Here is a 13,005-nt window from a genome sequence, read left to right on the forward strand (position 1 = left end):
GTCTAACCCTGTGGCTGTGCACTCAGGAACTTGGGCACTTCCCGCCATCTGGTGGAAGGCGTTGCAGTTGAGCTAGATGGCATTGGTGCTGCGGCAAAGCAGGGCGACAACGACGGAAGCACTCACATCCCACGCTGTTTAGAGGTTCTTACACTCGTTTTTTATTATAACCTTATTTGCTGGCTAAGACTACGTACTCTCGTCATGAGAAGGTGTCATTTCAACCAATAAATCAATCAATTTTTATTACTTCTTTAAACATTTTACAGGCGAAATTCTACAGAAGGAGTTCCCATAGCCAGACCTGATAGAGACGACGCGGACCTAATAAACATACAAAATTACGGCGACAACAACAATACTAAGTGAAAAATGCGACTACAGAATACATGATAATGAGCAGAAAACACATTGAAACGAGCAGATAGACACACAACTATATATGGGCGGTAACTATTAAATTGAAAACCTGGTATAGGAACACAGAAAAAGAGAAAAAATTAAGACAGACACATGTATTAGCACAGAACAGCATATACAAGAAACTGAATTTATTACTGCTGTTGTGCTCATACGTAACCTACAAGCCACCTAAGTGATTGTTTCTCTCTAGAAGTGATTACAAAATGCGCAGATCCCAGACACGCCAAAAATGTCTCAACATGATTAAGAGCTTACCATCCGAAAAAGAAAGCGCTATAATGTAGGTGTAAACACGTTCGTGAGTTGGCACACTTCTTCTGGCATTGGCGGAGCGGTTTCAACGGCGCGAGTTAAGTTCTTTCCATTGGAGAATGTGAGTTCGCTGGTTATTTTGTTTAAAGTAGGTGGATAATGGCTTTCTTCTGCATTTTTACCGATGACCTTTCTCAGTCCATCTATTGGCACACTATGATCGGCGTTTTTTAAATGTTAAAGTGGAAGATATATGAAATATTAGATGATGATGCTGCGCCATGCTGTGGAGGAGTGGGTGAACCTTGATCTATTGTCCTTATTCACTTTGTGCTTAGGCGAAAAAAGAATAAATGAATAAGCGCTTGCTTGGACGAGGGGCTCAAGGGCATATATACCACGGTCCCTCGGTAGGCAGGCAGCGTGATCTCGGCGATGTAGGCGGGCACGCAGAGGGAGACCATGCCCGTAGCCACTCCCGTCAAGAAGCGGCCGAACAAGAAGACCATCGACCATCTGGCAGCGAAGAGCGTCACGTAGCCAAGCATAAAAATGAGCGCGCTCAGCAGGAGCGCGAACCGACGGCCCATGAGTTGGCAGATAGACGCCGATGCAACCGATCCCAACACTGCGCCCACCGGCAAAAGGGAGCCGAACCTGCACCAAAGCATTGTAGTCATCATGAGACACCTAAGCATGCATAATGCATGAGATTGAGATTGGTTCATTTCCGCATATTGGCACATCAGCACGGAACAAAATGCAAAGTCAGCCACAAATTTTACGGAACACGCAATGTGAGAAAAAGCTGAATATCTGCAAGGCCTCACAACGCAGCCTAGTATTCGCACTTACAGCCTCTACCACTGTATGTGAACGGCATTATGATGTTCGGTTTTACTGAATACTGTCGCAGAGTGCTCGGAAATCAAATGTCTTCTGAGATCGCGCGGTCGGAAAGTTATTGAGTTTGACTGTACTTAAATGGTGAGGATAGCAGGAAAGAAGGTGCACCCTGGGCATTGGTGGCGTTGCCCGAAATAAGGTGTACCGTGGGGATTTGTGGCGCAACCTGCAGAAACGTTGGCTGCTGTCCTTGAAGAACCATTGTGAAGTGGGTTCGATTCGGCCCAGGCTAAGATAAATTTAAATCATATTTTTTTCATTGTAGAGCGACACATTCGCACCTATAGTCACCCAATGTTGCCTCAAAGACGCTCATTCAAGAGCGACACACACCTGCTGGCCCATAAGGGACCCATAAGGTCGAAAAGGTTCATTGAAGACCAGCAGAGACCGAACAGAACATGAGGCCTCCAAGTCAGCGTAAAAAAGTTTCTTCAAACAGCGGCAGTCCCGCATCTACGCTGACCCATGTTGGCGTGAAAGAGGTTCGTTGGACAAGGGCACATAGGTACACATAGCCACACGCGCAGTCACCTAAGTTGGTCCAATGGTTGGCTTCGAACGCTCTTCGTTTCGTGGGCCCAGAGAGTCAGACATGGGTAGCAAAGTCATAGGCAGGATGAACATTTATCAACGACAGAGGGCAACAATTACACTTATGATGAGATAGCAAGACACTGAACTATTCCTATTGTGGTCTACGCAGTCCGCGGCTCATTACTTATTTATTTATTTGTTTGTTTGTTGCTTATTTATTTATTTATTTTGCCCTCAAGGTCTGCCCATTACAAAGAGGATTGGCATATTACAGACCAAAATTCAAGAAAGACACAGTTGCCACTATAACAATAATGAGCAGCAGCAATTGACAATGTGTGTTCTTACCAAGCGTGTCCTTACTAATGATACGATTAGTCTTCGTAAGATGGTAACACACAGTACTTGGTGAAGAGGACAGAGGCGCCTGTGCTTGCAGTTTCCACGACAGTGCAGTTTCCACGACGAAATCGTACAGGCGGCCGCACGAGCAGACTCTGAAATGTTCGCGCGACAGCACGGCACGCCCACACTGCCAGCAACGTGGCGCCGCGGCCACAACCCCAGCAGGCGGTGTTGCGACGCCTGTTTATCGAAGCTCGGCCGACGTTACTTATTCGGTAGCGTGGCGTTGTAGGTGGGCTGCAGGCATTCGGTAGACCATGGTGACCAGGCAAGGGCGAGACGACTGCTAGTGCAAAACTTGCACAGCTTATTCAATCTTGGATGAAGATAAGAAAGGAATGAAGTGTAACTTACATTGCGGAGCCCCTTTCAACAGGCTCTCTAAAATCGTGGGCGGGATCTTGCTCATGTCAGTGTCACGTGGCAGGCACTGAGTCTGCTTTGTGGATGGGCGTCTCCCACGTTCAGTGAGCCGGTACGGGCCCGCCTCCACAGGCATGAAACCCCCAGCTCCGGGACTGGAGACGCTTTTGCTTTCTTCTAGGCGACATTGGTTCGCGGAAGGGCACCTTGTCCTATTTCCCAGTTGACGTGGTAAGTCCTCGTCGTGGCTTAACAGCTGCTCTCACTTTCAGTGAGCCTGTAGGTCCGGGACGGACGGCTTGATCCCTTCTTCTAGGCGACGTTGGTTCGCGGAAGTTCTCCTGTAGAGCTTGACAGTTCGTGGAAAGGGCGTCTGCTCCATTGTCCAAGTTGACGTCTGCACGAGCGTGCCTCTGCTGGCGACAGCCCGGTGGTCATGTCTTGTTTGGCGAAAGGGTTTTCCAGCACACACACAAATTGCGCTGTAAGCACTGTGGGGCGCAGCCAGACCAGTCATCCACTGTAGACAACCATGGCGAATTATGAATGCACACAACGTATCGATGAGGCATGGTGGACAGGCGTCCTTTTTGCACGAGTGTTACACGCCAATAGTAACAGCAGCTCCGGCGGGGGACGAAGATCCAGACGCGTAGGGGCCAGCTGCCACTGGACGAGGATCGGCGTTTCAGTAGCAGAATTTCCTTCAGAGGTGTCGAAACCTTGGTTCGTAGCTGGTATATTCTTGGGAGTCATTGATGAGTCCCCGTGGCGCTCTTGTGTCTTTTCTCCCTGGCCCATTTCGGTGAACTGCACTTGCAAGCCGGTCTCACAACTTTTCGTCTCCTGTTTGGGCAAGCAATGAACGCAGAATAGTGCCGGACCCCCAACCACAGAGCGGCGAGCACAAGGCCACCCTCCCCCAAGACACAGCAGGCTTTAAAAAAAAAGAATACCCACTACTGCTTTGCCATTCCTTTCCCACACTAAAACAGCCATTTCTTGAAAGCGTTAAGACGTGGTTATTTAAATCAGCTAACAATCAAGAACGAGTTCGCGATAATAAAAAGAACGTATGAAAAGAAATACAAACTCCCACGGAAACCCTAGTGAGCATGAGGCTTTCGTTACTCTAAGGGCAAGGACTCAGACCGTTGGCATTGTCGTTAAGCTTACCCTTCTTGTAACGGATATCGAAGATGTACTGTTGAAAAGCTAAGGTCCAGCGCAAAAGACAACCGTTTTTCCCAGATATGGACTGCAGCCATGTGAGGGGACAGTGGTCAGTCTGTGATGACCCCAATATGGGGAGAAAGGTTCGTGCACTCAAAAGGTTATGACGGTTCTCTTAGGCGGAGCCTCCGAGAACCCAATTGAGGACAAAGCCGTTGGTTTGGACACGCACACAAGGACTTTTAATCAAACTAAAAAGAGGCATAAAGCAAATAGAAGGAAATGGAAAGCATGCCTAAAATAAACACTCAAGAAGACATTGCGGCAAAGAACTCACGTAGGGCTTGCATGAGGTTAACGGGTGCGCGAGTCCGGGCTCGCCACGAGTGCAGGGACGCGTAACAGTCTCGACGCGGCGACGCGGTGACAAGCTGGCGAAAGGAGTGGCGCCGGTCTCACCATAGGTCGCGGCGTAAGCTGACCGACCGGGCGACCGGAGCGCGCCAGCTCTGGCTAGGCGAGGTAAAGCGGGCGGCTTGGTGGCAGGAGTAGACGGCGTCGGCGTTCTGGCCGGGCAGCTGACGTAGAACTCGGGCCCGTAGCCCGACTGTTCTCGCGCTGCCCACGGGCGCAGAGGCTCGAACGCCGGCCTCGGGCAGCAAGCGGCACGACAGACGGGGGTGGCGTTCTTGCCGGGCAGCTGGCTTAGAACTCGGGCCTGAAGCCCGACTGTTCTCGTCCTGCCCACTGGCGCAGAAGCTCACCGGCCTTGAGCAGCCGGCGGCCGGCTCAGGTAGACGGGCGACGCACAGGAACAGGTTGGCAGGAGGCCCCGGTCGGGTGAAGTCCTGGTGGCTCGGGTCGGGAACCCGACGGCTCGTCTTCAACGCCCGCTCCGGTGGTTGACCTCCTCCTGCCGTTGCTTCCTGGAACTCTCCTGGCGTCTCCCCTGCGTCTCCTTGCCTGTCCTCTCTTCTGCCAACGCACCACGCTTTTTCTTTTTTCTGGCCGATTAAGCATTCTCGGATTGGCTGCCTTACACCCCGTGGTCTTTTCTAATTGGTTACTTTTCTTCTTTTTGTTGCTTTTCATGCGCCGCGCGTTCTCGTGCCGGACGCTCTTCGGCGTCGTTGTTTTCCTTCTTCCACCTCGGCGCGCGTGCACTCAGTGTCGTCTGCTCCTGACCGTCCCGATCACGGCACCATGTCGCGCACCACACATCACACATTCTCTGTGGTGAACCTTGAACCAGCGATATAGCAGACTAGCTTCTGCACTGCCCATACTACGCAGGCGCATTCCTTTTCTGATGCACTGTATGCTTCATCATGAACTGAAAGCTTTCTACTGGCGTACAGTACGGGTTGTTCGTTCTCGTCATTTGTCTTTTGACAGTGCACCACCCCCATACCCTTGTCGCTGGCATCACACTGAAGAATGAATGGCTTAGGGTAGTCGGGCGCCTTCAACACTGGCTGACTCGTTAGTGCTTTCTTCAGCATACTTAAAGCCTTTTCTTTTGCGCCATCCCACTTGCCCGTTTGTGCTTCGGTTTTTCTGAGAGCATGTGTTAAAGATCTTGCAATCTGGCAATAACGCGGGATATATCTTTGGAAATAGCCTGCCAAGCCAAGGAATGACCTGATCTCCCGTTTGGTGCGTGATTGCGGGAAGTTGTCTATTGAGGTAATTTTAACCTCGGAAGGCCGACGATGGCCTTGCCCTAATACATGACCTAGATAAGCTACCTAACCGCGCCCAAATTGGCATTTGGGAGCCTTGACAGTTAAGTACGCCTCTCGCAGACGACACAGCGCGGTTCGCAGGTGTTGGATATGGTCCGCCCATGATGAAGAAAAGATTGCTATGTCATCGAGATACGGAAGTGCAAAGTCCTCCATTGCTCGTAGCACATGGTCCATAACGCTAGAGAAGCAATATGGAGCGTTCTTCAATCCGAAGCTCAGCGCTTTCGACCGAAAGGTTCCCTTCGGGGAAATAAACGCCTCAAGCCTGCTGGCCCTCTCGGTCAACGGAACCTGCCAATACCCTCTGACTAAATCGAGCGTAGAGATGAACTTAGCACTGCTCACTCCCTCAAGCCTTTCCTCGATATGCGGTACCGGGTAGGTCTGGTCCTTCGTGATTAAGTTCAGCCGGCGGTAGTCGATACACGGTCGCAGCTCCTTTCCTGGGACCTCAACCAAGATGAGAGACGAGGTATAATCACTCTCTACTGGCTTGATTACACCTAGCTCTAACATTTTTATTTCAGCGGCTATGATTTGACGTTCACGAGGTGAAACGTGATAAGATTTCGAACGAACTGGGTCCGACGAGGTTAACTTGATGACGTGAACGATCGCAGACGTCCTGCCAGGTCTGTCTGAAGATATGTCTTTAAATTCAAGCACGAGTTCCTTCATTTAGGCCCTTTGATTGGCATTCAACTCCGCCTGCTCTTCTAGCTTGTCAATGGTCTCGTGGATGTCTTTTGCCCCCATTACTGAAGTTAACTCCGGAAAGTCGACAGGCATCCACTCAGGTTGGTTAAGGGACGTGTTCACAATGGCCTCCCTCTGCCGGTAGGGTTTAAGTAGATTGCTATGGTACACTTGTGGTGTCCTTCGTTTTCCCCGCACCGGGATTACCTCGTTTGTATCAGATAATTTCTGAATTATGTCAACTGGTCCTTCCCATCAAACTTGTAGTTTGTTTTTCAATGAGGGTTTCAGGATCATTACATTTTCCCCAACTTCAAAGCGTTGCGTTCGAGTCGCCCCGTCATAGCAGTTCTTAGCATTGCTTTGTGCCTTACGCTTTTCCTGCGCTGCTAATTCTTGAGAAGTGTGCAGACGCTCTAACAGCTCTAGCACGTATGCCACCACTGAAGGGTCGTCCGCCCGGCCTTTCCAGGCTGATGCAACAATGCGAAGAGGGGACCGAAGGCGGCGACGGTAAATGAGCTCCGAAGGCTTTGTGGCTTACGCATTTCCATCCCTGCCAATTCTTGAGAAGTGTGCAAATGGTCTAACAGCTCTGGCATGTATGCCACAACTGAAGGATCGTCCGCCTGGCCTTCCCAGGCTTATCGAACAAAGCGAAGAGGGGACCGAAGGCAGCGACCCTAAACGAGCTCTGAATGTGAAAAACCTGTTGATACGCTTGGTGCAGTTCTAAGCGCGAACATTGCTGCAGGCAAGCAAACCTCCCAATCAGCTTTGTGCTCATAACAAAGGGCTGGCAAAAACCTTTTCATGACTGAGTGGGCTCTCTCTACCGCGTTTGACTGCGGGTGGTACACTGAACTATGAATGATTTTAATAACGCACGTTTCCAGTAACGTCGAGGTCAGTGCGTTCGTAAAGACGGATCCGTGATCTGACTGGATTTCTGCGGGAAACCCTACTGGCGCGAAGATGAACAAAAGAGCGTTGACGATCTCCATCGATCTTAGTTCTTTGAGAGGCACTGCCTCTGGAAATTTCCTTGCGAGGCATTCTACAGTAAGAATATGCCGATATCCAGACTGCGTTGCACGAAGTGGTCCCACTGTGTCTGTTATGAGCCTGCGAAACAGCTCCGTGATAATGGGAACAAGTTTAATTCGCGCTTTAGCCTCTATCTCTGGGTTTGCTAAAATATTGAAGAAGGCTAGTTGGTGAACGTTCATGATTATATTGCGCTTAGTGTTACACTGACGACTTTTAAGTGAAGGACAGGACGTGGACTTATGTAGCGTAAACTACCAACTGTTTATTACTGTTAAAGAACGCGCTTATATGCGTTGAAATATGCCTATATGCGTTGCCTATGTGTTGACGTGTGTCGCCATTTCTTACGAATGCTTCTGCTTCTCAAAAGCAGCCGGGACAGTTAAATTCCTGCAGTAAGCGGTCCTTTGTTTTACGAATGCCCAAATGACCTGTCCAAAAGCCCACGTGGGCAAGATGCAGGAGCTGCTCACGATAGGGATGCGGCACCACTAGTTGGTCGAATTGCACTCCCTTTCGACAGGTGTACTTTCTATAGAGGACGCCTGCCCTCTTGAGGAACTTTACGTTCTGTTTGGCAACACCTTCTTTAGCGTCAGCCTTAGGCTACGCATTGTGGAATCTTTTTCCTGCTCAGTAATCAATGTGGCAGGGCTTACATTTAATAACTATTTCTGCATTCTGCCTCACGAGAAATTTCAGGTTCCGGCGCTTGCTTGACCTCTACATTAGCTAGTGCACTTGCCGCAATATCCCCATATAGGGCTGTGCTTGGTACTGGTTGACGAATCCTCCGTCGAACCTGTTTCCTCCGCCGCTTGCGTGCATTGCCTTGGCCGCGAGCTCCCTTGCCTCAGAAGGAGTTAGGGCTTGCATTATCCCTTCACTAACTTTCAATAGGTGAAGCGCCAATAGTGACGGCACACAAGAAGAAATACAGACAGGACAAGGCGCTACTTGCAACTGTTTATTGAAATCACAGGTGGCTCCCTCTCCTCATGGCTATATAATCAGCCACCTGTGATTTCAATAAACAGTTGCAAGTAGCGCCTTGTCCTGTGTGTATTTCTTCTTGTGTGCCGTCACTATTGGCGCTTCACCTATTGCAAGCTATGCACCAACTAGCCCCACAACGTGTTTTACTGCAGTACCCTTCACTAAACCCAATTCCCCTGCGTCGCGACAAATCCTCGGAATTGTTAGAAAATATATGAGTACTGGAGGAGGGAAGATAACTGATTCCCTGCTCCATATATGGATAAATGGTGGAGAGAAGATAACCGATGGTGATTAAGGGTTACAGACTGGATTCCAAGGGAAGGAAAGCGTAGCAGGTGACGGCAGAAAGTTAGGTGGGCGCATGAGATTAAGAAGTTTGCAGGGACATCATCATCATCATCATCATCATCAGCCTGGTTACGCCCACTGCAGGGCAAAGGCCTCTCCCATACTTCTCCAACAACCCCGGTCATGTACTAATTGTGGCCATGCCATGCCTGCAAACTTCTTAATCTCATCTGCCCACCTAACTTTCTGCCGCCCCCTGCTACGCTTCCCTTCCCTTGGGATCCAGTCCGTAACCCTTAATGACCATCGGTTATCTTCCCTCCTCATTACATGTCCTGCCCATGCCCATTTATTTTACTTGATTTCAACTAAGATGTCATTAACTCGCGTTTGTTCCCTCACCCAATCTGCTCTTTTCTTCTGCCCAATCTGCCCTCACCCAATCTGCTCTTAACATTACAGCTATTATTCTTCTTTCCATAGCTCGTTGCGTCGTCCTCAATTTGAGTAGAACCCTTTTCGTAAGCCTCCAGGTTTCTGCCCCGTAGGTGAGTACTGGTAAGACACAGCTATTATATACTTTTCTATTGAGGGATAATGGCAACCTGCTGTTCATGATCTGAGAATGCCTGCCAAACGCACCCCAGCCCATTCTTATTCTTCTGATTTTTTCCGTCTCATGATCCGGTTCCGCCATCACTACCTGCCCTAAGTAGATGTATTCCCTTACGACTTCGAGCGCCTCGCTGCCGATTGTAAATTGCTGTTCTCTTCCGAGACTGTTAAGCATTACTTTAGTTTTCTGCAGATTAATTTTTAGACCCACTCTTCTGCTTTGCCTCTCCAGGTCAGTGAGCATGCATTGCAATTGGTCCCCTGAGTTACTAAGCAAGGCAATCTCATCAGCGAATCGCAAGTTACTAAGGTATTCTCCGCTAACTTTTATCCCCAATTGTTCCCAATCCAGGTCTCTGAATACCTCCTGTAAACGGGGACAGCATGGTCACAATTAGTACATGACTGGGGTAGTTGTAGAAGTATGGGAGAGGCCTGTGCTCTGCAGTGGGCGTGACCAGGCTGATTATGATGATGATGATGATGATGATACATGGACACTGCGGCGCGAGATGTGCCGAGACGGCGGCTTCAGTGTCCAGTACTCCAAATGACCCTTGATACGAATCTTGGCCACAGGGAGACAAACACTGGAGGATTCTACGGCTTGCCTTATCCAGCGCACATTCTCCTATGAACTGGCCTTCCTCTACGTACGACGGATGCGCCACGTGCATTGTGGTAGCCGAGTCACGTACCACCCTACATGGTTTCCCGTTTACCACGAGGTCTCGAATGTATGGATCAAGCAATTTCAGATTTTCCTCGTTACTAGTTAGTGACATCAACACTAGTTTGGGATTTTTGCATCCCACGGAGATATGCCCCGTTTGCTGGCAGTTGTAGCAAGCTATTGGTTTCTTGGCCACGAAAGCTTTTTTCTTTTGCCTTTCTGCCCTCCGCTAGAGTGACTCCTTCTTTCCTTCGGTGTCCTGGTCACAATTTTTCACCGAATTTGACCTTTCCTTTGATCTATACCGACTCGACTTTCACCATCGCTCTTGCTTGTGCAATCTCTATTTATTCACCTCCTTCTTGGGAACTTCCTCGCCTTTGAACGCATGGCCATTTACGTAATCGTCAGCGAGATTGGCCGCTCTCGTGATAGTGTCTACGCCTGGCCTATCCTGAACCCAATACTTGATGTTTACTGGCAGCCGGCGGTAGAACTGTTCTCAATCGAGGCGCTGCGTTGTCTTTTCGGCGTCACTTTGTGCACTCTCTTCTCTGAGCCATTCCTTCAGGTTTACCTCCAAGGTGTATACAAAATCTGAGTATGACTCACTTTCGGTCTTCTCGACTTCCCTGAATTTTCGCCTGAATGCTTCTGCGCATAATATATACTTTTTAAGCAGATTTGCTTTGGCTTCATCCAAGTTCTCTGCTTCTTGCCCCATGCGGGCAATGGTATCAGCTGCCTCACGTGGCAGTAACGAAAGCAAGCGTCGCGGCCACGTGTTTCTCGAGAATTTTGCCTTTTCACACGTGTGGCCAAATTGCACCAGAAAAAGACCTATGTCCCCTTTTACTGCATAGGGTGCCATCAAATCTGTCATTCCGCATTCGGCTTCACGTTCCTCTGTACTAGGTCTTTCAGTATTTCGAGCTTTCAGCAACTCACTCTCTAAGCGCTTAATTTCGTGTGTGTCGCGTGCAACGCGCTCGCGCTCTTCTTTTTCCTCTAGGCGCTTACGCTCTTCCTTTTCTTCTACGCGCTTCCACTCTTCCTTTTCTTCTAGGCGCTTACGCTCTTCCTCCTTATCTACAATGCTATCTAGGCATTCTCTCAGTTCATCGTCGTCTGCCCCGCTGGCTTTGATCCGCTCAATGATCTCCGGCTTTCTTTTTGATTCGGCAATATGGAGGCCCAACTCTCTGGCCAAGCTCAACAATTCCGGCTTCTTTAGTGCCCTCAAGTTCATGGCTGCCCTTAGTGCTGCTAACTCTTCACTGTATAACAACCTCGACGTACTCAAATCTTCCGTCCACTGTTAAAGAAAAATCACTGCACTCTACATCTCCGAAAAATTCGTAAAGGCAAGTGATATCTCAGTGAAGAAAAGCCATGCACTCACCATATACAGTCATCGATCCTGACAATTTCCTTTGGACCGTTGACACCAGGAAGAACAGCCTACAATCTCGTAGATGTCGTCCTAGTTGGGGTCTCCCGAGTTGCGTATCCTAATCGCGGCCGACCAGCTGTTGGGTTCTCCAAGGTAGTGTATCCCACCGCTGCCGACCAGCTGTTTCGACGCCTGTTTATCGAAACTCGACGGACATTATTTGTTAAAAAAGGCGTTTGGGCGAGTTGGTGAGACATAGTTGAAACAAAACAGCGCAGTATACACGGGGACAAGAAGGAAGAAACGGCACGGACGAGCACTGTCCGTGCCGTTTCTCCCTTTTTGTCCACGTGAATAACGCGCTGTTTTGTTTCAAATACGACATTACTTATTGGGCACTGTAGCGTTGTCGGCGGGCTGCAGGCATCCGGTAGATGATGGTGATCAGGCAAGGGCAAGATGACTTCTATTGCGAAACTTGCGTGGTTTATTTAACGGTTGGTGAAAGATAAGAAGAGAATTGTTGTAAAATGTGGTATCAAACCGCCGCATCATCTGCGCGCTGCCAATGCGCAGGCGCCACGTTCTTTTTCTATGTTCACTCCTCATTTTCCCTTTCCCCTTTTTTGCTTTATATATACGTGCATTAAACTCTTGTGCGTTGTTCTCGGCTAACCACTGGGTCGTCAACGTCTCCCTTCTTACATGACGGCAGCAACGCTGCCGTTGCTATGTTACAGTGGCGACGAGCCAGGAAGGCACCCACACAGTCAAGGTAGAACCCAATGCTGAGTACCTGGAGACAGCCGTACAGCTGACCACGATGGCCTCCTACATGCTTCCAAACTGCGACGACGTCGCAGATAAGTGGAAGCCTTACCCCATCAAAGTGGAAGCGTATTTTGAAGCTAATGCCATTTCGGATTCTAAGAAGAGGGCACTTCTAGTGGCTGCACTTAGTACGTCGACGATCCAAATCCTAAAGGGAAGGATGCCACCTGCAAAGCCCAATGCCGTAAGCTATGACGAAGTAGTCAGGGTATTGAATGACCACTATGACCCAAAGCGCAACGAAATCGCTGAAAGTTTCCAGTTTTTCAACCGCTGTCAGCAGGAGAATGAATCCATTCATGATTTTTTCGTTGCAATTCGGTGCATAGCAGACAATTGCAATTTTAGTGACTCGCTGAGCAGGCTACTTCGAGACAGAATTGTCTGTGGCGTGCGTTCAATCGCTGTGCAAAAGCAATTTCTGTCAAAGAAGGAATAAACGCTGGAGGAAGTGGAGTCGATTGCAATAGCCGCTGAAACTGCCGAAAAAGACGCAAGGACAATGTCCGCAGACGTACCGCCTGTGCTTAAAGTGGAAGCACATCGCAAGCTACCATCGAGATCAAGCACGGAAAGCGCAGGGCGACTGGAGTGCGGAAGGTGTGGCAGTTTTAGACACGACAGCAACAGCTGTCGATGGGCTAAAGCGCTCT

General features: G+C 49.3%; 1 protein-coding gene across 1 annotated transcript in view; it reads right to left on the reverse strand.

The window, feature by feature from the left end:
• Positions 1-518: 518 nt before the first annotated feature.
• The window catches only part of LOC142573281 (solute carrier family 2, facilitated glucose transporter member 6-like), a 33,733-nt gene continuing 21,246 nt past the window's right edge, over positions 519-13,005 (reverse strand). Inside the window, exon 3 of the mRNA XM_075682919.1 lies at positions 519-1,332. Within this exon, the coding sequence (XP_075539034.1) occupies positions 999-1,332 (334 nt within the window). The 3' untranslated portion in view covers positions 519-998. The remainder of the gene's footprint in view (positions 1,333-13,005) is intronic.

This window comes from Dermacentor variabilis, chromosome 2 (assembly GCF_050947875.1).
Source record: "Dermacentor variabilis isolate Ectoservices chromosome 2, ASM5094787v1, whole genome shotgun sequence".
NCBI classification, from domain to species: domain Eukaryota; kingdom Metazoa; phylum Arthropoda; class Arachnida; order Ixodida; family Ixodidae; genus Dermacentor; species Dermacentor variabilis.